Source organism: Arachis hypogaea, chromosome 12, assembly GCF_003086295.3.
Source record: "Arachis hypogaea cultivar Tifrunner chromosome 12, arahy.Tifrunner.gnm2.J5K5, whole genome shotgun sequence".
Classification (NCBI taxonomy): domain Eukaryota; kingdom Viridiplantae; phylum Streptophyta; class Magnoliopsida; order Fabales; family Fabaceae; genus Arachis; species Arachis hypogaea.
Genome location: NC_092047.1, coordinates 115856072 through 115878353, shown reverse-complemented (window position 1 = coordinate 115878353; position 22282 = coordinate 115856072). Strand labels below are relative to the sequence as shown.

At 29.9% G+C, this 22282-nt stretch overlaps 2 protein-coding genes across 13 annotated transcripts; both read left to right on the top strand.

The window, feature by feature from the left end:
- The first annotated feature begins 3690 nt into the window (after positions 1–3690).
- LOC112728539 (hydroxyisourate hydrolase) lies at positions 3691–10786 on the top strand. Its single transcript, XM_025778721.3, has 13 exons — positions 3691–4419; positions 4497–4560; positions 6998–7056; positions 7192–7267; positions 7390–7461; positions 7570–7657; positions 7999–8257; positions 8547–8662; positions 9051–9268; positions 9540–9568; positions 9672–9759; positions 9931–10021; positions 10350–10786. The coding sequence occupies exons 1-13, from the start codon at positions 4258–4260 to the stop codon at positions 10591–10593; spliced, it is 1566 nt and encodes a 521-aa protein (XP_025634506.1). The 5' UTR covers positions 3691–4257; the 3' UTR covers positions 10594–10786.
- Positions 10787–13778: 2992 nt separating this feature from the next.
- On the top strand, positions 13779–21724 carry LOC112728538 (uncharacterized). 12 transcript variants are annotated; one of them, XR_011869032.1, is made up of 12 exons: positions 13779–13930; positions 15781–15832; positions 17241–17408; positions 17519–17563; positions 17847–17925; positions 18368–18450; positions 18532–18639; positions 19273–19399; positions 19510–19776; positions 19873–19974; positions 20488–20648; positions 21141–21724. XR_011869032.1 is itself a non-coding variant. In XM_072210224.1 (11 exons), the coding sequence occupies exons 6-11, from the start codon at positions 18419–18421 to the stop codon at positions 21528–21530; spliced, it is 1026 nt and encodes a 341-aa protein (XP_072066325.1). In that variant the 5' UTR covers positions 13779–13930; positions 15781–15832; positions 17241–17408; positions 17519–17563; positions 17847–17925; positions 18368–18418; the 3' UTR covers positions 21531–21724. The 12 variants fall into 12 exon arrangements, 9 of the variants coding, with proteins under 9 accessions (XP_072066325.1, XP_025634502.1, XP_072066327.1 ...); XR_011869031.1 differs by having other exon boundaries at positions 18253–18450; XR_011869030.1 differs by having other exon boundaries at positions 13821–14010; positions 18253–18450.
- The last annotated feature ends 558 nt before the right edge of the window (positions 21725–22282 follow it).

Below are 22282 nucleotides of genomic sequence, written 5' to 3'. Positions count from 1 at the left end.
TACGCATAAGTACAATTTTTTTTGTAGAGAAAAATGTGCACCGTAAATTGGAAAACTCATCATTTAATTTATTTCAACCATAGTTATATTATTATGAATTTCGCTATGTTACCAACGCTATTTTTGTTAACTTCTGCCAATTCTTGTTTATGACTGTATTTAATGGAAGTATTTTTGTGGATGTGTCTAATAAAAATATTTTTTTTATGATTGTGTCTAATAGAAATATCTTTATAGATATATTTTTTAGATGTGTCTCTTTATATATATTTTTAAAATATAATAATTAATTATTATTGACAATAAATTAACAGATAATATATTAGTACCCTATATTTTTTTATTGTTATATATATGATTGTTTTTTTCCCTTTGAAAACGAATATAATGTTGGACCTTAAAGATAGCAATCTTAATAAAATATAATTTACGTTGTTGTCAACACGTTTCCGTTTTGGAGCTTTTATATACTTTCCTTTATTTTTTTTTAGGATTTATTATTATTATTTGTTTGCATGGTCATGCACATGTTATTAAGAAAAAAAACATACAATTTTTTTTTCCACCAATACTCATTTAAATATAGTAAAATCAAATCCATATTTTGTTTACTCTAACTCTGCATTAAAAATTAAATTTATATTTATATTGAATAATACATGTGATAAAATGGATAAAATATTGATATTATAAATCTAATTGTACCTATATATATGTAACATATAAAATAAATCTCTCTACATATTTTGTTCAAATATAGAAAATTATGTTTAAATTAAATTTTAGATAATTAATAACTTATCATATATTTTTTATTCTCATGGAATTACATAACTTAGTAATTAAATACTTGTATAATTCTTGAGAATATTTGATGTGTGTTCCGAAAATTTATTTTTATACAAAATTTAGTTATGTATCAAATTAGTTAAATGTATGATAGTTCATTCTTACATTAAAAATATACGAAATAGATCAATTATATAATAAATAAATATGAGGGAGAGTAATTTATATCTTCTAATTTTCAAAAGATATAGAAGCAATTGCAATTTTTTCCCCTTTCTTCTCCTTGTTTTGTTTTTGAGAGGTACTTTGAAGTTTGTATGGTTGTATTTATTGGTAGGAAACAAAACAACAATGTCATAAACAACAACTTGTGTTTACAAAATTTTTGTAAGGATGTTGAATAATGGAACTTCGAATATTGATGAAGGTGGTCCATATTTATTTCATCTTGGTTGATTTTCTTGAAACTCTTCTTGCTTTGGACCATAAATTATATTCAGTAATGTGTGTATATGTGTGGTTGAATTATATTTTATAAAACGGTATAATGAAATATCATTTTATAAAATAAGTAATTTTATTAAAACAACATTTTTATTTTTAGGTAAAATATATATGATATTTTCTTAGATATTTATAAAGTGTTGAAAAAATAGTCGAATTAATTCATGGCTTAGCATAAAGGTATTTAATTATTTACAGATACATGTATTTTGATTATCCGTCCAAAACTGACTCGATTCGATTATATTGATTTTGAATTTGATGGGTAATCGGGTATAATCGGGTCAGATCGATCAAACTCGACCTTAACTAGTTCGAGTATTTGTTCTAGGATCGTGATATCCGAACAATTCGATTACTCGATTAGTTTAATATTAATTAAAAAATAAATAAAATAAAATAAAATTTATTTTTTAACCTTTAAATTATGATAATTATTTAAATCTGATCCGATAATGTATTATTTTTGTTATTATTATTACATATTTATAGTATTTAGATGTTTTTTTAAGTTTCTCCTAATTTTTTAAAGTTATTTTTTATTTTTTATTTTTTCAATTGGATACCACTTATCTGAACCTATCGTCCAACCCAAATTTAATCGGTTCATATTTACTCACTAAAAATTATAAATCCAAACCAATTAAAAATATTCTTATTTTTCTCCAAACTCAGACCAACCTAACTCATAAACACTCCTCTCTAGCAATTAAATATCTTGCACATTTTATTTGAACTTGAAATTTCATGTTTAACTCTTATCCTCTTTCATTTACTAAGCTTTATTTAAAAAAAAAAAGTGTTCTTAGAAAAATTTTTTCTAGACTAATTTCATTTTATGTATGCATTACCAATAATATCCACTGAATTAACATGCCCTTTAATAATTTAAAAGTAAATAAAATATTCAGATTCAGAAATACTCTCTCTGCATTAATACATTTACTCAATTTCTAAGAAAAATATCTATTAATTTTTAATATTTTGGTAATATATTTAATTTTTGAAAAGTATAAAAATCTTATTTAATTTCCTAATTAAAATAATATTAACAATAATATAACTGTTTACTTATTATAAAACTTTATATATCACTATTCCTCTAAGATCCATTTACTATATTATTTCTTAATCAGTGAACATGTATATTTTCCTTTTTAAATTTATGTTGAACAAATGACACATCATTGTCATGACAATGTGAACCAAATCGACCAATAAGGATTTATTAATTAATAACAACGTAACTCTACTTTCTCTTTTAAAAATATTATTTTAGCAGAAGAGGCGTGAGGATGTTGGAGAAATTAAAAATTCTAACAATTGCGTCAAACACATTATCCACGATTTTGAAAAGTAAGCAAACAAAACCTACTCTGTTGAAAAATAATCATAAAACTAAAACCAACAATTCTTTTTGTGTATATTATATATAACTATGTTAGATGGATTTGGATCCTCTAAAATTTGAATTTTATTTTAGAGAGTAAAATGTGATCTTTTATCCTTGAATAGTTTCTCTTTCATATTTATTTTTTGTTCCACCTATAAAATAAATGGTGAAAGATCACACTTTACTTTTTAAATTAAAATTCAAATTTTAGAGGATACAAATCCCTGCTAGATAACTAATATTCAACCAGCTAATTACCAATCAATTTATCATTAATTGATAATTTTGATTTTTTAAATTGTCATTAATGAATGATTATTTAAATTTTATTTTAAAAAAAATATAATTAATAATTATTAACTACAGTTATTTAAAGTTGATTGTTAAGAATTAAAAAAAAATGATAAATAGATCCTTGACATTTTCATCTGCAAACATTTAAGTTCGAGAATTTGAAAATACATTTAAGTCTTGATTTTTTCAAAATCTAGATATATTGATCCTTCATGTTCAATTGAGTTTGTCAAACTCAACGGAAAAATCAAACATAATTCTCGTTATACTGACCTGGTTGATAATACAGATGTACGCTTGAGAGAGATTTTAAAATTGAACAAATTAGACTCAATGATCCATATATTCTGATTTTGAAGAAGTCATAAACTTAAATGTATTTTTAAATCCCCAGAGACTTAAATGTCCGCAGACTAAAATGTCAATGATTAATTTGTCCTTTTCTCAAAAAATTATTTATCTAAATTTTTTCTATTATATATACACCACACAAAAACGTAAAAAAAAACCAACAACAATAATAATAATAATATTTTTATGAAGATCAAGATTTTGACTATTTTTTTTAAATGAATAAATATGATGTGTTTTCATTGGTGTGAATAAGTTGAGTATTTTTTTTTTAATGTGGAGATGAAAAATTAGAGGATCAGATTTTATAATGAAACTTAGATTTGTGATTAAAAAAAAATTCATAAACATCAGATTTGTAATTTTAAAAAAATAAAAAATTATAAATACAAATTTGAGGGTTAAATTTATAATTTTTTAAATTTGACTCTCTGATTTATAATTTTTTAAGTTTCACTCTCCAATGTTTTTTACTGTCTTCTACAATTTTGTGATACACCACTTGTCTCCATAATCCAATGTAACACACCTTTTTTTCCAATGCTAAAAAAAAAAAAAATCGCAAGATTTCATATCACATTTATCATAAAAGTAGTTGTTACTTGTTATACCAAATTTGGTATGCATAGCTGTATATTGTAATAATAAACTCCCCCCCCCCCCCCCAAAAAAAAAGACAAAACACTAGAGTCACCATGAACTTCATATATTATATACCCTTTTGATCTAGACACCAATAAAAAAAAAAATGATCTATCTTATGATAACATCAAGAGATAAATGTTGACTTTTTCATGCCCACTTTGGTACTTATATATGTATATGAATGCAGGGAATGAATGCCAATCTATGAGGCTCGGACACCAACTACATGATCAAAGAAAAAACTAGGAATCAAAGATTTGATAATTTAGTTGGTGAAGCTGATGGAGAACAATAAAGAGCCTTTGAGCCTTATTATTATTATTATTGGTTTTATGGTTCTTCTAAACTTGGTTTTGGAAGTTCATAGTGCTGAAAAGTTCACAATCACAAGACATGACTTCCCAAATGATTTTGTGTTTGGTTCTGGAACATCTGCTTACCAGGTTTGTGTGATCTATCCCCTTTCTTCTCTTCTAATAATTTCTTTTATTCTCAAATCTCGTTATATGAATATATATAGTGGGAAGGAGCTGCTGATGAAGATGGAAGAACTCCTAGTGTTTGGGATACTTATGCTCATGATGGTTTGTTTTCAATTTCTTCTGCAGTGTTAGATATATAATTATTCATGTATTTTAATTTAACCATTTAAATTTGAATAAAACTTTTTTTTTTCTGTTTATTGTGTTTTTACAAACTGTCCCCTAACGATAAAAAATGACAAATCAATCTCTAAATGCAAAATAGATAAAGAAGAATGCTAGAAGTCAATAACTTTTGTGATTTGTAGCCATCAAATAGCTATCAATGATGGTTTTAATGGTGTGAGATTGGTATGAGATTTCATTCAATGACTCACTTTTCTTTACTGATTACATGCTGGCCAGAATTTAACAAAGTTGCTGGCCCCTAAACTTTTTCATAAATAAATTACTCCTTCTATAAATCTTTCTTTCAAGAGTTAACGAAAATTGGTAATTATAATGGTAGTATTGTGAGTTGATCTACACTTACCTATTTATATAGGATTTTTAGCTTCTTCTTAATTAGTCATCAAAACTTTCTCAAATACATCTGGTTCTACATTAAAAAATAAGGACAAAAAATAGGTAATATTTGTTTTTGGAATAAGTAATTTTATAAGTTGTAATATTTGTTTTCAAATTCAAATTCAAATTCAATTAGAAGTACAAGCTAAGGATAAGGATATTTCTCTATGTAATAATATTATTAAGAACGGGGAGTAATACATTTTTGAAAATAGTCAAAACTTAAATCGTGGTTAAAATTACAGTTTATGTTATGAACACTTTTATACGAGGAGTGTTAGAGACCAACAAATTTTGTAATTTGTAGCTATCAATTAATTATTGTTAGTATTTTAAATGGTGTGAGATTTTATCTAATATGAAATTATTCAATTTTCTTTTGCTGATTAAGTGCTGACCAAATTTTAATAAAAGTGCTGTCCTTAAACTTTCTTCTCTTGTATATAATATGAACACTCTTGTTAATATGAACGCTCTTATTTCTCTGTATATAATATGAACACTCTTATATTAATAAAAATGTCCTTAGTTCCAAACTATATATGGGGAATAGAAAAAGTCACTTAAATCATGTGTTTATATTAGAACATGGATAACTTTGAACTAGTCTCAACTCTTTTAGAATGGTGCACTCTCTCAAGATGATGGTGTCCTAAATCTTATTTTCTTATTAAAATTTATAGAATATATTATATACAATAGATGCCATATATATAGAGTTGACATATCAATGTCATAGTAGTTGGAATTTAACAAATAATAACTATTTTAATTCAACTTGCATATGCTCACTCAAGTATGAGTAAAACTCTCTCTCTCTCTCTCTCTCTCTCTCTCTCTCTCTCTCTCTCTCTCTCTCTCTCTCTCTCTCTCTCTCTCTCTCTCTCAATACTTCACTTGAATAAGTTAAAGGAGGTAAAAGTATTTGAGTTACTTTCTACATTTATTTTTATGTTATTTTGGCTTTTGTTTTTAATAATATTTGTCGTTCTTTTTTTATATAAAAATTATTATTTAATTATCAATTATATTCTTAATCTACAAATATATTAAAAATTATTCTATTATTCTCCCTTTTTATTACTTAAATTTAATTTAATAATATTATCAATAAATTACCTTTTCCAATTTTTGTAATAATTGATACTTTTCAATATCAAATTATTCTAAAATAAAAAACTTGATAAAGTAAAAACATAAAAATATAATTACCCTTAAAATTAAGATATATAGTAATAAAATAAAATTATAAATTTAATAATAATAGGAAAGCTAAGAGCAGTGCCAGATTTGTACTGTGTCTGCATGTGAATGAAAACAAGTAATGTACTAGTACTAGGTTCAGTTGGTACCAAAACTATGGATAAATAACTTCTTTCCCTAAATAATATAGTACAATGGGCCCATCAACACCATCATCATGAAATTAATAGATACTGTTTCTGTTTAAGGTTCATACTTCATATTGTGGTTCCATTTTTTATGAAATAATTAAAATTTCATTATTGTTTTTCTTTTCAAAAACGAATTTAATTTTGTCAGTGTAAAACCATTTTATATTTGCATCCAATCACATAAACATTACATTAGTAAAAATAACTATCTTTTACATTAATCGCGTAAATGGTCATTCAAGAAAACCGTTGTGATTGTACCCAGAAAAATCAAACTCTTTAAAAAAATACAAAAGAAAAATACATAAAAGAAATAATTAAATTAACATAATGATCATGGTAGCTTTGGTCCTTCAACAAATAGTCTTGGATTTGAATTTTGAAAATAGAAAAAAAAAATCATTTTCCAAAGTTGTGTATTAATTAACAGTTCATAATTTACCTAATGGAATCCTTAACCTTTTTTTTAATAAAGAAAATATTTTTGAAGTGAAACTGAGAAAATAGTGATGAAAAAATTGGGAATTACAATTTCTGTTTTTAATTATGCACTCATGGTGTTATTTTTAAATTTTCAGGGTATGTGCATGGTGGACAAAATGGAGATGTAGCTTGTGATGGATACCACAAATATGAGGTCAATAGAAATGGCCCCTGGCTTCAATTTTCATTCTTTTTTCCTACAATGCATTTCTTGTAGTTCACCTGTTTGTTGAAAGTTCTGAATGGAGTTTTAACAATTCAATTGTTTCTTTGGAAATATGTAATGCAGGAAGATGTGAAGCTCATGGTGGAATCAGGCCTTGAAGCCTATAGATTCTCCATTTCTTGGTCAAGATTGATTCCAAGTATATAATTCTGAAACTTGTATATGTAATGAGATACACTGAAATATTGAGTATTTAATTAACTCTCTTTCTCCAATAACACTTTTCTTAATGCCTTTGTGAATAATGATCTTTCTCCTCAGATGGTAGAGGGCCTGTCAATCCCAAGGCACTAGAGTTCTACAACAATCTCATCAATGAGCTCATCAACAATGGTTTGATATGAATTTAAAATTTGAGAAACAAGGTTTTGTTTCGGAAAATTTACTTCCAATCTGTTTTGTTTCTTCAACTGATTTAGTCCATTGTTGTGCCATGATCAGGAATCCAACCACATGTGACTCTACACAACTTTGATTTTCCACAGGCTCTCGAAGATGAATATGGAGGATGGATTAGCCGTAAAATCATGTACTCTCTTGATCTCCTGCACCATAATGTTGTTGACATTAGTTTATGAAACTTATTTTGCATTAACAACTATTTTCACTCAGAATATTCATTCTGGAGAGCTACTAAGAACTAAATTCTAGTTATGTACCTTGGTATTGGTACTATCCTTTCAATGCTCTAGTCCTCTTAATTTCTTATTGCTATTTTCATATTGCTTAGATTCTTCATATGATCCTAGGCCTTTCACATTTGTATGCTGGTAAAAACTATGGCTGGTCTAACAATTGTGCTTTATAGCAACCATATGCATACTTTTACAAAATATTAATGGAAAAACTATTTGGTGTATTTGAATGCAGAAGAGACTTCACAAACTATGCAGATGTGTGTTTTAGAGAGTTTGGTGATAGGGTCTCTTACTGGATTACTATCAATGAGCCAAATGTGTTTTCCCTGGGTGGTTATGATCAGGGAAACGGTCCGCCACATCATTGTTCTCCTCCATTTTGTAATAACAAAAGCAAACGTGGCAACTCAACAACTGAACCCTACTTGGCACTTCACCATATTTTGTTAGCACATTCTTCAGCTGTAAGATTGTATAGGACAAAGTATAAGGTATCATGCCTAACCTTTTTTCATACTTTGCATTTTCAGTTCTGCATTTTGTTTTTTTTGTTTTTTTATATATATATATACACACACACACACACACAATTTCATATGGTCATTTCTATTTCTTTGTTTTTTAAGTATCAAGAGCTTCAACTTATTGAGACATCTGATCCTTATATTTGCTCTTGATCTGCTAATGTTTATATCGAATTTTAATCTTCTTGCTCAAAGGAAATTTTGTTGGCAAAAAATGTTTACATTATTTGATAGGCACTTCACTTATACCTTGCAGGAGAAACAAAATGGATTTGTTGGTATCTCTGTGTACTCATTTGGGTTCTTCCCCAATACAACTACTGAAAAAGACATACTAGCAGCACAAAGAGCCCGTGATTTTTTTGTTGGTTGGTAAGTTATACACCCTACAAACTAGTTCGTTTTACGCTCAAGGTTACCCTTATTCTCAGCTCCAAGTAGGCCCAAAATTTGATTTCCTTCACTAGACATATTTGTACTTTTGTTTGATATTAACTCTGATTCTGAACATGAATTTTTAGTTAGTAGAATTCAACATGGCAAGAAAAAAATGGTGGTATGATTCGGGTGCTCATACCAGAGTCTAACATATTATATGCCATAAGTATTCTAAATTCTGAGCAAAATTTTTGTCTTTCTAGCAATTTTGCACTTCAGAGTCTCCTTTTGCGACGAAGTTCTTCAAGGCTTCTCCCATGAAATTTGAGCTATGGCTATGATATAATGTGAAACATATTGCAAAATTTATGTGCTATTTCAGGGTGATGGAGCCCTTGCTGCATGGAGACTATCCCACTTCCATGAAGAAAATTGCAGGCACAAGAATTCCAACCTTCACAGATCGTGAATCAAAACTAGTTAAGGGTTCATATGACTTCATAGGTTTAATTCACTACACAAATCTTAATATCACAGACAATTCCTTGGTTCTGGAGAGTAATCTGAGAGATTTCAGTGCAGATATGGCTGTGCTTATGCGTAAGTAATTCTTTGTGTAGCTATGTTTAATTCTAGTGAATCTAGTAAGAGACTGGAGTTGAGAGACTGGAGTTGTTCTATAAGCTTGAAATACTGACTGCATCGCTTATGTTTTTCTCATCCTTATGTGCAATTTACAACTGGCTGAACTTTGGTATTATTTAGCATTTTTCTCCAACAATTATCATTGTTTCACACAGCCATTCATTTGATTCTTTTTTGAATGATTGGTGGATGAAGGTAAATAACTAGGATTTTACTGGTTTTGCAGATGGATCTGATTTGTTTGCAAATGCTGAGGTAATGATCTAAAAGAAAACAAGGTTTCACATAATTATTCATTTATTTGATTCAGTTCTTTTGGTTACTTCACTCTATGACTAACTTTCTTTGCTTGACTCAGTACCCTATTGAACCATGGGGTCTGATTGAAGAACTGAATCATTTCAAGCTCAATTATGGCAACCCCCCAATGTTCATTTATGAAAATGGTATATCTCTCTCTCTTTATCTGCAATCAATGTTTTTAAGGGAAAACATATCTTCTTGTGATAAGATAAAGCAACTTGATATTACAAGACATTGTGCATTTCGATCGTGTTTCTTGCTCATAACAGTGGCTTGTTGTTGATAAAGACTTTGCTTGCATTTTGTGTGGTTAGGTCAAAGGACAGCAAGCAATGCATCATTACAAGATGTGTCAAGAGTGAAATACTTGCAGGGATATATTGGTGCCACACTTCATTCCTTGAGGTATGGAGGTGCATTTAGATAAGCTTTACAAAGCATGCCTCTAATACTATGCTTAAATTAAATTCTTTGGAATTGGTTTCATCAAAAGCAAAAACTATTTTGAGCTTGGATGCATTATGATAATTATTTCTCCAAAAGCAAAATTGTTGTTCTGTTTTTAAGTTACATAAAAAACTTATTACTTTTGAATCCTTTTCTATCAATTGATTATGGTTAATCTAATTTTTGAAAAGCAACATTTTGATCACTTCCATTCTACTTGTCATCCAGAAAGTGTACATTGGTCATATGGTCTCTAATTTTCTGTTGTACCTTAAATTTTTTGCAGAAATGGGTCAAATTTAAAGGGGTATATTGCATGGTCTTTCATTGATTTATTTGAGTTACTGGATGGATATGAATCAAGCTTTGGTCTATACTATGTTGATCGAAACGATCCAGAGTTGAAGAGATACCCAAAACTCTCTGCAAAATGGTATAGTTGGTTCTTGAAAGGTAGAAGCTTTGCAGTTGAAGCTATTGAACTTGAGAAGGATCCATCACACATTTCTATTGACCACTTCTTTGATTAGATTTTACACTAGATCTTCATTGCATAAGGTTGTATCTAGCTATGCTTCAAATAAAATATTCAGAGGAAGTAGTTGTATATAGCAGTAGATGGAAGTTAACCAGCAGAATGTCACATGTATAAGAAAAAGTGTATCAAAGTTCCAATCTCTTGTTTAATTCTCATTAGGAAAAATTAAAAATAATTCACACCTAGTCTCTATTGCAAAGTCTTCTTTGACTATTGAGAGTGCTGCATAATTTTCCTTGTAGTGTTAGCTAAGGACTAAGATTTGTTAAATGTTAAGTATCAATATGTAACATAGCTAAACATAGTTGGTGGGCCTCTTAAAAATATTGTATTATTAAGATATTACCAATTAACCATGCATATCTGAACAGGCTTCCTCCATAAGTGACTATTTTTCTGGTTTGATTTAGGAATTTAATTTTCATGCATTGTAAAAGAATTTTATATAGATAACTAATCACATATTGTCATAGCAACAAAAATAACTAATTTTCAAATTCATTACTTAAAGGTCAGCTAAACGCATGAATTTAATTAATTAACTACTTAACTGTGTAAAACTTTTTATATTCTTCGTATAACAAAAGTAAACTCTTGACCTAGACCATCTTAGCTTTAGAGGAGTCCATAAAATGAATGAACGTTGGTAGTGAATGGTGAGAGAAACAAAGCTATGATATAGTTTTTTTTTACCTATGATAAGGAGACTCGAGCCTGCAATTTTTTAGATGAGTATGGGAAGACTATGCCATTTGAGCTATAACTCATTGGCAAAGTTATGACTTATGATATGGTTTGAGAGAGGAAAAAAGGCACATTAAAATAAATATGATAAATAATTCAAAATAAAATTCCACTAAAGTGACAAGTAGGTCTTGAAAATTTTGACTTTGGATTAATTAGTCTCTAAAAAAAAAGTATTAATTAGGTCCTCTAAAATAACAAACAATGGTGTTTATATATACTCTTAACTATAATGACATGTCTGTTATCGTCATAAAAATAACAACTTTTAAAGTCGACGCCACTTTCTTCGTTAAGATTTATGATAAATCTAGAGCAGTTGATAAGGGTTATATGAAAACTTAGAAGATACTAAATGCTTCATTATCCAAAATGGCATTGTTTTCATGCTCATGAGATAGTAACCGATGACGTTATTGCAGATAACAAAACAATGAAACATATGGACAGCTTTATTTTGTTTCACATTATTTATTGACGGAAAGGCATCACATGTCTACCGTTTACTATCATAGAGGATTTAATTGACATATTTTTTTTTCAAAGACTAATTAATTTAAAATCGAAATACTCCAGATATAATTGTTACTTTACTCATAAAATTAATAGTAGATTTATTCACTTTAAATTTTATTTGATTTATAAACTGTACTAAAAAATATTATAAATTTTTCTATTATCATTTTGTTTTTCTTTGCAAACATGTTAGTTTTGGACTTTTGGTATGATATTAACGACTATCAATCGAATTAAATATCTTTCTTTTTGGTACGTTAACAAGTCTACTCTTTTTTACTTCGCCAACTATGAATTAACTAGTTTTATTTTTTATTTATTTTTTATTATGGTAAATATTATTTAACTGGTTTAACAATCTATCTATTCTTAATATATAAAAATAAATAGCTAAGTTTACTCATATTACTTTTTAAAATATCTTTTTTCTCTTATTAATACCATGTTAACAACATTGTTTGACAAAATTTTAGAATCAACCACTCAATTTTTACCAAATTAAATATTATTTTTAAAATAAGCAAAATATATATATACAAGTAATAGAAATATATGCAAATTAGGTTACAAATTTACCAATGATAATAATTAGAAGTTAATAGTATCTAACTAAATTTGTAATCTACAAAAAGTCAAAAACATTGAATCCGTATCCCTATATTTATTATATGTTACCGTTATAAATAATATAATAAATTTATAACCCCAATAATTAATTTATTAATTTCTATAAATAACTCATTAAATATAATAAACATCCATATTACAAATGTCATAATGATATTATTAATCATAATAAATTTTATATTATAAATATTCAAATTTCATACTATTTTAACTACTTATATAAGTCTCTTATCATTATTCCTTCAAATAACATCAAATTTAGCCCAAGAAATTTATTTTCCAACTACACAACATTTCAAACTTACTCAATAGAGTATTATTCTTTGGACAATATTACCAAATAAATAGACAATTGGTTTATCAAAATTCGTGTGGTTCGTCTATAGAAAACATTAACACCCACAAATAAAGAGGAGTCCCCTTGCTTAGAAATAATTATATTAGATGAAAAGGTATAAAACAAACATATTTATTATATTTTTAAATTAAATTTATGAAAAAAATATTTTAATTATTTTTGTTTTTTATATTTTTTATATTATTTTCTAATACTTTATATATAATTGATTTTAATATTGCTAAAATTATACTTCTTTCAATATACTATTCATTATTCCTTTTTTAACAAGGTTCTGAAAACCGGTTCAGGCTGAACGGTCGAACCGGTTAAACCATGAACCGCTGAAGAAAACGACTCAAACAAATGTTAAAACCGTAAATTTTAAAAACCGGAATTGAACCGATGAACCAGACAAGAACCGGTCGGTCGAACCGAACCGTGATCCGGCCGGTTTTTTGAATGGGTAATGAAACGTCGCCGTTTCAGCTGCTACATCCTCGATGCCCAGATCCAAATTCCACTCCAGAACGCCTCTGCTTCTCTCACACTCAATCTCCATCCTCTGCACTTAGCCCTAGCTCCTGGCCGTTCCCTTACCTCCGTCCAGCCACCGCCTCGTGCCGCCGCCGTCGTTCCTTCCAACAGCCACCGTCTGCTCGCTCACCTTCCCTCCATCACGCAGCAGCCATCGATATCAACCTTCCATTCCATCGCGCAGAAATCGCAACCTTCCTCCGTCGCGCAGCCACGCCACCGGCGGCACTATCTCTGTTCTCCGCAACCACTGTCCCAGTTCGAAGCCCGTTCGAAGGTACTCCACCACTGTCTTGGTCACTCGGTGTCTCTATCTCCCATCGCGCAGCCATCGCAACCTTCCTCCGTCGTCGCGCAGCCACGCCGCCGCCGGCACTATCTCTGTTCTCCGCAATCACTGTTCCAGTTCGAAGCCCGTTCGAAGGTACTCCACCACTGTCTTGGTCACTCGGTGTCTCTATCTCCCATCGCGCAGCCATCGCAACCTTCCTCCGTCGCGCAGCCACGCCGCCGCCGGCACTATCTCTGTTCTCCGCAATCACTGTTCCAGTTCGAAGCCCGTTCGAAGGTACTCCACCACTGTCTTGGTCACTCGGTGTCTCTATCTCCCTTTTGCATGCTCTGTTGAAGGCTTCTTCTAGCTTCTAGGTAAATTTTTATTAACTATGATTGAACCATTGTTAATGTTTGATTCTGCGAAGCTCTGTGAACTGTGAAGTCACTGAAGTGTGAACTGAATTACTGATTTACTGAAGCTTCTAGCTCTGTGAAGTCTTTGATTTACTGATTTATTGAATAATTGTTTGATTCTTTTAGCTTCTAGTTCTAGGTAATTTTTTTTATTAACTATGTGATTTACTGATTGTTTATTGCTCTATGAAGTGTGAACTGTGAAGTGTGAATTGATTCAACTGAAGTTACTGAACTGAACTGTGAACTTTGTTGAATAATTGTGAATAATTATTGTTAGTTAAGCTGTGAAGTGTGAACTACTGAAGTCACTGAAGTGTGAACTGGTTTATGGATTTATTGAATAATTGTTTGATTCTTCTAGCTTCTAGTTCTGGGTAATTTTTTTGTTAACTATGTGATTTACTGATTTTTTATTGCTCTATGAAGTGTGAACTGATTCAATTGAAGTTACTGAACTTAACTGTGAACTTTGTTGAATAATTGTGAATAATTATTGTTAGTTAAGCTGTGAAGTATGAACTACTGAAGTGTGAACTGTTTTACTGATTTATTGAATAATTGTTTGATTCTTCTAGCTTCTAGTTCTAGGTAATTTTTTTATTAACTATGTGATTTACTGATTTTTTATTGCTCTGTGAAGTGTGAACTGATTCAACTGAAGTTACTGAACTGAAGTGTGAACTTTGTTGAATAATTGTGAATAATTATTGTTAGTTAAGTTGTGAAGTGTGAACTTCTGAAGTCATTGAACTGTGAACTGATTTACTGATTTACTGAAGCTTCTAGCTCTGTGAAGTCTCTGATTTACTGATTTATTTTTACTGATTTATTGAATAATTGTTTGATGCTTCTAGCTTTTAGCTCTAGGTAAATTTTTTTATTAACCATGTGATTTATTGATTTTTTATTGCTCTGTGAATTGTGAACTGTGAAGTGTGAACTGATTCAACTGAAGTTACTGAACTGAACTGTGAACTTTGTTGAATAATTGTGAATAATTATTGTTAGTTAAGCTGTGAAGTGTGAACTACTGAATTTTGTTGTTTGTTGATTAATTGTGAATAATTTTAAATAATTTTGGATGTTGTTTGTTATGATCTTGAGATTATTGGGTTGGAGTGGGTTGTTGTGATATTGTAATTGGCAAAAACGGAAAAACCATTATTGGATTGCTGGTAATGTTTAGGTATGGATGAGAGTATCAACCAAGAACCATTATTGTAATTGAATGAGATCATAACATCCTGGTTTATGTAGTATTTTTAATTTGGATTATATTTTAAGGTTTATATTAGACTATAATTATGTTTTAAAGTCAAAACTTACTTATTTATTTGATGTAATTCTTAGGATACATGTCATTATTGTTTCATGCTCACTGAGAACTTGTATGGATATCTTCCTTTTTAAAGTTGGTGGAAAGCAGATGCACAGGCTGAATTTGCCTTTTTAATTGCAAAGATAATTTATAACAATGAAATTAAAGGATTGGTTTTCATGGTTAAATTTATAGTTTACCTCTTAGGTCCTAGATATCTTAGTATGCTATGTCTTATGTTGCTCAAATTCATCTGTTGCATGAACCATTCATATATGTATCTTTCCATATATCTCATTATCTATTTTCTTAAAGGTGTGGTTTCTTTGATGATTCCATCAATATCATTGTTTATTTTGTTGTTAATCCAACACTTTGTTCATGTAAAATAAATTGAATGCTTCTAGGTTTGGGTAAAGTGGGGAGAGAGACGCCAGTTCATTGCCCAGAACAAGCTAGGTAACTTAATTGATAATTTTTTATAATAGATCAGTTGTTCATTCCTTCTTTGAATTGTCCAGTTATATTTAGGTCTTCCTAGATTGTGATTAGTTCAACAATTGTCAGTGATTTGACTTTTAGGTTGGATAATACTTGATTTTGTTACAAACTAGAAATTTGCTTCGATTCACACTTTCACTGTATCAACTGGTCTTTCACTCACTTACAGCTCATAACAAGCATGCCAGTAGCATTTGTCATAGTATACGGAAGATGTAGCTAATTGAAATGCAGATTTTGATTATTTGGGAAGTCTTTTGTTGAACAAATTTTACAAAAAATATATTCCTGTTGCCTCCATCTAGGCATGTTTATTATGCATGGTGAGCTCATTTAAATTGTTTAGGAAGTATTTTTCTTAAAATTTTACAAAAATATAATTATTTCTATACTTTTATTTGCATATATAATAAAACTTCTAATATCTGGTTTTAGTGCTTTTTGAGAAAAGGGATAGTTTCCTCAGTGCTTTTTTCAAACTTGTTATTATACCAGTTGCAATTTGGATTAGTATGACTTAGAGGATGTATCATTAGCTCATTACTTTAAACACAAACTATATTACGTTACTAACACAAGTTGAGGCTAAAATCATGTTTGGGCTTTGGGAGTTGGGACATAGCTCAGCTCAATTTTATTGAGCATATTTGAAATGAATTGAGACTTGGTTTGCATGCTTCAATTCATTAACTGGGCTACTTTTTCAATGCCAAGACAAACATGCACTATGATTCTAATTAGATCCAATGATAATTGCATAGTTAACGGAACTAGCTTTTCAAGGTTGAATTGGTGATTTTAATGAATAAGCTATAAACCTCAAAGTGTCCATATTGTTAAATATCCGATGTTCTGAATGCTGCATGACATCTACATCTTCAAAGAACTACCCTGAATTTAGTTTATAATTAATTTTCAGTTGAACCAGTGGGACGATCTTATTTTTCACTTCCTCCCGCCAGGCTCACCTTTCTTTCTGTTATATTTTTATGCTTACATATATTCTTTACAGGGATGACTTCCTGTCACAAGGTAGTTGGTGATATCAGTGCACTTATAATATGTACAAATTTTCTTATTTCACAAAAATAGTTTTGCACTTGGTTGACTCGGTTAAGTAACAATAGAAGAAGGAAGTATGTAATGCATGAATCATAATAAAATAATGGCCTAATTAAGCAACAAGATCCATTAGTTTACCTTAGGTTTCTTGAAATTTATTACCATGTTAATTTTCTGGGGTAAAAAGTAAGTGAAAGATTATTGTGCGATTTTATGTTCATCTGTCCTGTGTTAGTGGTTTTTTTCCTTGGTACTGTTCACTAATTTAGACAAGTGCCTTTCTCTAATATGCCCTCATTTTCAGGAATGTCACAATACACATATTTCATAACAATTTGATCACCGGTGAAAACTCATATAGCAAACTCTCTCTTGTTGATTTGAGGAGCTGTTTGATTTAGCTAATTCAGATTCAACTGCCACTTCTCAGTACCAATTTAGCATTACCGTTTTTTAGCTCTATAATGAACAGGTATCGTTCTCTTTTACTTACTATATACAACTTTTCTGGTATCCAATGTTTGCTTCCTGGTAATTGTTGGCATTAGATTATCAAGGCCTTTTTTTTAAATGTTCCTGCAGGCTAGAGATCTTGTCTTGATTTTGCAATGACTCCTTCTCATTGAGGTAAATATTAGTCATGGAATTTCGTAGTAGACAACATGTTAGTTTATTAGTTATGTATTTTTAGTTTTTACTGACTTCCTGAAGTTCCTTTCTAGCAGTAGCATCTATAGTTGTAAAGACGGTTGTCATGATGTTTTGAGAATCTCTAGTAAAACATCTCAAGATGGTTAATAATAATATTATCGTTCTTTGGCAATAAAGGTCATTTGAATTGGGAGTTTGGCACAGCCCAATATTTTTCATTGTATGGTAATTTGTTTTTCTTGTTCAATGTTCATCTCAGGTGCAAGATTTACACCTTATTATTCCTGACTATTTCTTTTGAGTGGAGCAGTGATACACTCCCGCTTTCTTATCAGCAGGTTAATATTGTGTACATTAAAATTGCACTTTCATGGATATTCTGATATTTTGGAAACTATGAGAGTAGACTATTAATTATTTCTTTATTATGCATATATATCAATTTTATAGATAAAGATAATGTTCCTAGTTATATAGATAAATATGAGTAGAAAAATGATACAAAACTCTATTGTAATTAGAACATACAAAGTAATATATTGTAATTATATTGTAATTAGGTCTTGTTAGACATCAACCTTCAATAATGTGATTTTTTTATTGTTGAAATATTTGTTTTGGACTGAGTGTTCAACTCATTATTCTTTTCCTTCACCAATCACCAGAACCTTTTTCGGCATACAATGCTACCGTGGAACTCTCTAACTAGAAGATGATACTGTATCAGTTCTTTCCTATATAATATAAGAACATGTTCCTTTAATTGCACAAACTCTGCAGATTCTAATAATTTTGCAGAGGGTATTAAGACTTCCGTCGTCTTCTTCAAAGATGTGGTGGGCCATTCGTTGTCTTCCTCTCAGGTAAGTTGTCTTCTTCCTCTTCCTTTCTTTCTATTTGTCTCAGCCTCTTAGGGGCTGATTGTTTAATCGTTCTTTCTATAGGAATCGAGTGCTGAGAGCTTATTGCTCCAAAGCTACTGGGGTGGTGGAAGATGAGTTCAATGTTGAGACAAGTCACGGGAAGATAAAATTGGACTTGGCAGGAGAAGGGTATGTTTATATGGAATATATGTACATAACAATTAAACTACTTATTAATAGAATAAGAAAATAGATACTTATTCAGATATAAATAATAAAGAATATAATGATTGAATAAGAAATTAATTATTATTTCTTAAAAAATAAATAGATCCTGAAAATCTTTATTAATTTGTTTTGAATGGGTCTTATTAGTTATTATTATATCTCAATATCAATGATATATATTTCTGATTAGTTATTAGTAGTTTTTAAGGGTATTATAGCATTTTTTGGTAATTACAAATGACTCTTGAGTTCCCCCTAGTTTTGTATTTTTTAATATATTTAACATTTAACCATGACAAACTGCTTTGTAATATACCATTGTTCATTAATTTATTGATGTCCACTATAAGAAGATTTCACTCTGGTGCTTGATCTGTTGTCATCAACAGATTTTGTTTTGTGTTTTGTGGGGATATAGTTACTTCCTTAACAATTTTTTTGGATTTAGGATAAATTTATTCTGTTTTTACTATTAGAACAGGGCCTTATTATTCTAAGTTTACTTCCTTAACACCATACAAGACTACAATAATTTTATTTTTTGAAGTTAACCTCTTATATTGTATTCCGATTGATATTAAGTAATATCTACAGATTTTTACCTTCACTTACCGCGGCTCATACAATTTCGGACATCATTAGAGGGCATTACTCTCAGCCGTGGCCTTCGTGGAAAAAGATTCCAGATGCTACTAGAAAATTTTGGTGGGAAAAGTTCAAAGTAGGTTTTAGAGAAACATGTAATCTTTGGTAGATTAAGAATTAGTTCAAAGTTTGAAAAATATAATATATATTAACTTATAACTATTCTTGTTTGTGTTGATTATCCAGAGCAAACATCAGTTTTTTCCTCCAGATCTTTATTGGGCTCGAAAAAATTTTGAGAGGCGAGGTGTGGCATTACTAAAAAGTTTGTTGGGAAAAGCTCGTACAAGTCGCGTCAAACCTCAGTGGATAGAAGATGATGTGTGGGATGTTCTTTGTGTTTATTGGAATGCTGACACTGGGTTTCTACAAAAGAGCGCGCAAGGCAAGTCAAATCGAGCGTCTCTTCATACTGCTGGCCCAATTACCATTACCCAACACAAAACTAATATGGTAATGTTATAGAAAAACTTAGATCTTTTATGTTATAATTTTATACATTTTAATTGGTAGTTGATACTTAGATTTTTTAATTTATATGTTTGGTAGAAAAAATCATTGAAGAGGACTCCAACACAGTTAGACTTGTTTGCGAAGACCCACAAACACAAGGATGAGACACGGGTGGATAAGAAATCAAAACATATTCATGTGAGTCTATTTTAATCAAAATATATATCTCTCCCTCCGTATATATTATTTTAATATTGCATTAGGGCTAGTGTTTCAGCTCATAGGGCTGTTCTTTTATTTTTTATCAACATATATGCCCCCTCTGTAGTTGTAATATTTATAGGGAATGCAAATATCATCATATTGTATTGGTGCTGATGTGCATTAGTTGTAACATCTTTTTGGAAATTCCAATAGAAAGAGGCCTTGCAAGTTGTAATTAAACTATAAATATAAGAGGGAATGAAAATATCATGTTAGTAACATAAAATCAGCCATATTCATAATTACTGTTATTTGTTATTAGTTGTAGGAAGAGAACATATTACATAGATAGTAATCTAAAATCACACAAACACAATTATATATTCTTCTTCGCAAAGAATATATGCATTTATTTACAAGTCCCACCCCATAACTTATTATAAAATCATATGGCATGCTAAAATAATATCATAGAAGATATAAACAATTAAATGAGATGAGTTTTAGTTGTTGTGATGTGGGAGGTCATCAGCAACAAGGAGGTAGAAAAGTCCCATAACACCACTATGCAGCTTAGTGTTGCTGTAGTCAACCTTCAAAGTCAAAACTTCACCATTAGAGATCTTGATAGAGCCAGGTTGAGGGTAGCAAGTTGTCATTCCCACCAGGTACCCTTTCTCATTTCCTGCTTCACTTCCATTTCCATATTTTGGTAGTGAATTGCATATGACTCTTCCATCCTGAAATTAGTTAAAGTAAAATTAGTTTGGCAAAAATATCTTGTTTAGGAGTTAAACATCAACCATCAAAGAACATTTATGATTCTATGCAATAACATGAGTATAGTGATGCTCATAGCTAATCCAGTGTTATGATTCTATGCAACTTGATTTTCTTTATCTTTATAGGTGGAGTATCTAACTAATTCCCATGACTGTTGACATTTATCATTAGCAACCGTGAACTTTGAACTGTTTATTTGACCGAATCCTCCAAGAACTTAATGAGTCTTTGAGCTTTGTAATTGTTACTTAACATGCTTTATTTTTAGTTTTCAAAGATGGCAGGATGAATTTAATTTTCATTGAGTCTTTGAGCTTTGTAGTTGAGCACTTAACATATACTTTAATTTTCTGCATGCATGACGGGATGAATTTAAGAATGCTATAGAAGAGGCTATACAAAAAGCATCTGAAAAAGGAAGTAATGCACCAAATGAGATGGATGTGTGGTATGAAATAGCCACATTTAAAAAGGGAAGAATTCATGGACTTGTAATAAAATTCACTGCAATTGGCTCCAGTGCTCAGTCATCTGATTGGTTGCGAAAGTTAGAACATGAAGAAGTAATGAAGAGAATGCAAGAGTGGTTGCGAATGTTAGAACATGAAGAAATAATGAAGAAAATGCAAGAAGAGAATGCTGACTTAAAAACTAGGTTGGAAAAGATAGAAAGAAGAGTTGAACTCCTTAACTATAAGCTTCTAAAAACGATAAAAAAGCTTGATGTTAAAATTCCGATTTCTCAACTAGAAGGTGGACAAATATAGGAGATGATGAAGATGGTGAACGTACGTCTGAAGAGTGATTAGTAGTTTGTGATGCTAGTTAGTTAATAGAGTTTAAATGATGTAATTAGTAATATGAGAGTGTTGCGTACTTATTATTGTTGTCTATGATATTGAATTGATGAGTTATTTTGGTTATTGTTCAAGTGTGTTATAATATTTTGGTTATTGTTTAAGTGTTATTTACTTTTATGTGTTAAAAGTGTAGGTTTTTAGTTGATGGGTTTTCAATATTTGATGGTATAAATGTAAAAATTTAGTAAAAATGATAATTTAAAAAAAAAGACTAAAATGCTTGATTGACAGGTCCACACTTAGCGACTGAATTAGAGACTGAAATGTTGGTCCCAAATTAGCGACCGAAACTACGGTTGCGAATTGGATACCGAAACACTGGTCACAAATTAGTGACCGATTTAGCGATTGAAAAGTTGGTCGCTATTTAGCGACCGATATTCTTTGGTGAGGGTTTGGTGACCCTGTACACAAATCGGTCGCTATTTTCTTATTAGAAACCACCCAAATTGGTGGCTAAATCTGTCGCTAATCCGGTAATTTCTTGTAGTGTTGTGTTATCAAAGCGTTTGTTCTATATTTAGTTTCATAAATTAAATTATAATTTAATTAATATAATATTTTAATTATTTTTTAAATTATATATTGTTTAAATGTAGTTGGTCTTTTTATATTATATAATTATTTATTATTTTTAACTCTAAAAAAATTCAAAATTT

Excerpts from the sequence above, each read along its gene's own strand:
- LOC112728539 (XM_025778721.3), top strand. The coding sequence starts at position 4,258 with ATGGAGAACAATAAAGAGCCTTTGAGCCTTATTATTATTATTATTGGT. Across the intron at positions 8,663-9,050 it reads CGTGATTTTTTTGTTGGTTG|GGTGATGGAGCCCTTGCTGC; the intron begins GTAAGTTATACA and ends GTGCTATTTCAG. Across the intron at positions 9,569-9,671 it reads ATTTGTTTGCAAATGCTGAG|TACCCTATTGAACCATGGGG; the intron begins GTAATGATCTAA and ends TGCTTGACTCAG.
- LOC112728538 (XM_072210226.1), top strand. The coding sequence starts at position 18,419 with ATGTGGTGGGCCATTCGTTGTCTTCCTCTCAG. Across the intron at positions 18,451-18,531 it reads ATTCGTTGTCTTCCTCTCAG|GAATCGAGTGCTGAGAGCTT; the intron begins GTAAGTTGTCTT and ends TTCTTTCTATAG. Across the intron at positions 18,640-19,272 it reads TTGGACTTGGCAGGAGAAGG|ATTTTTACCTTCACTTACCG; the intron begins GTATGTTTATAT and ends TAATATCTACAG.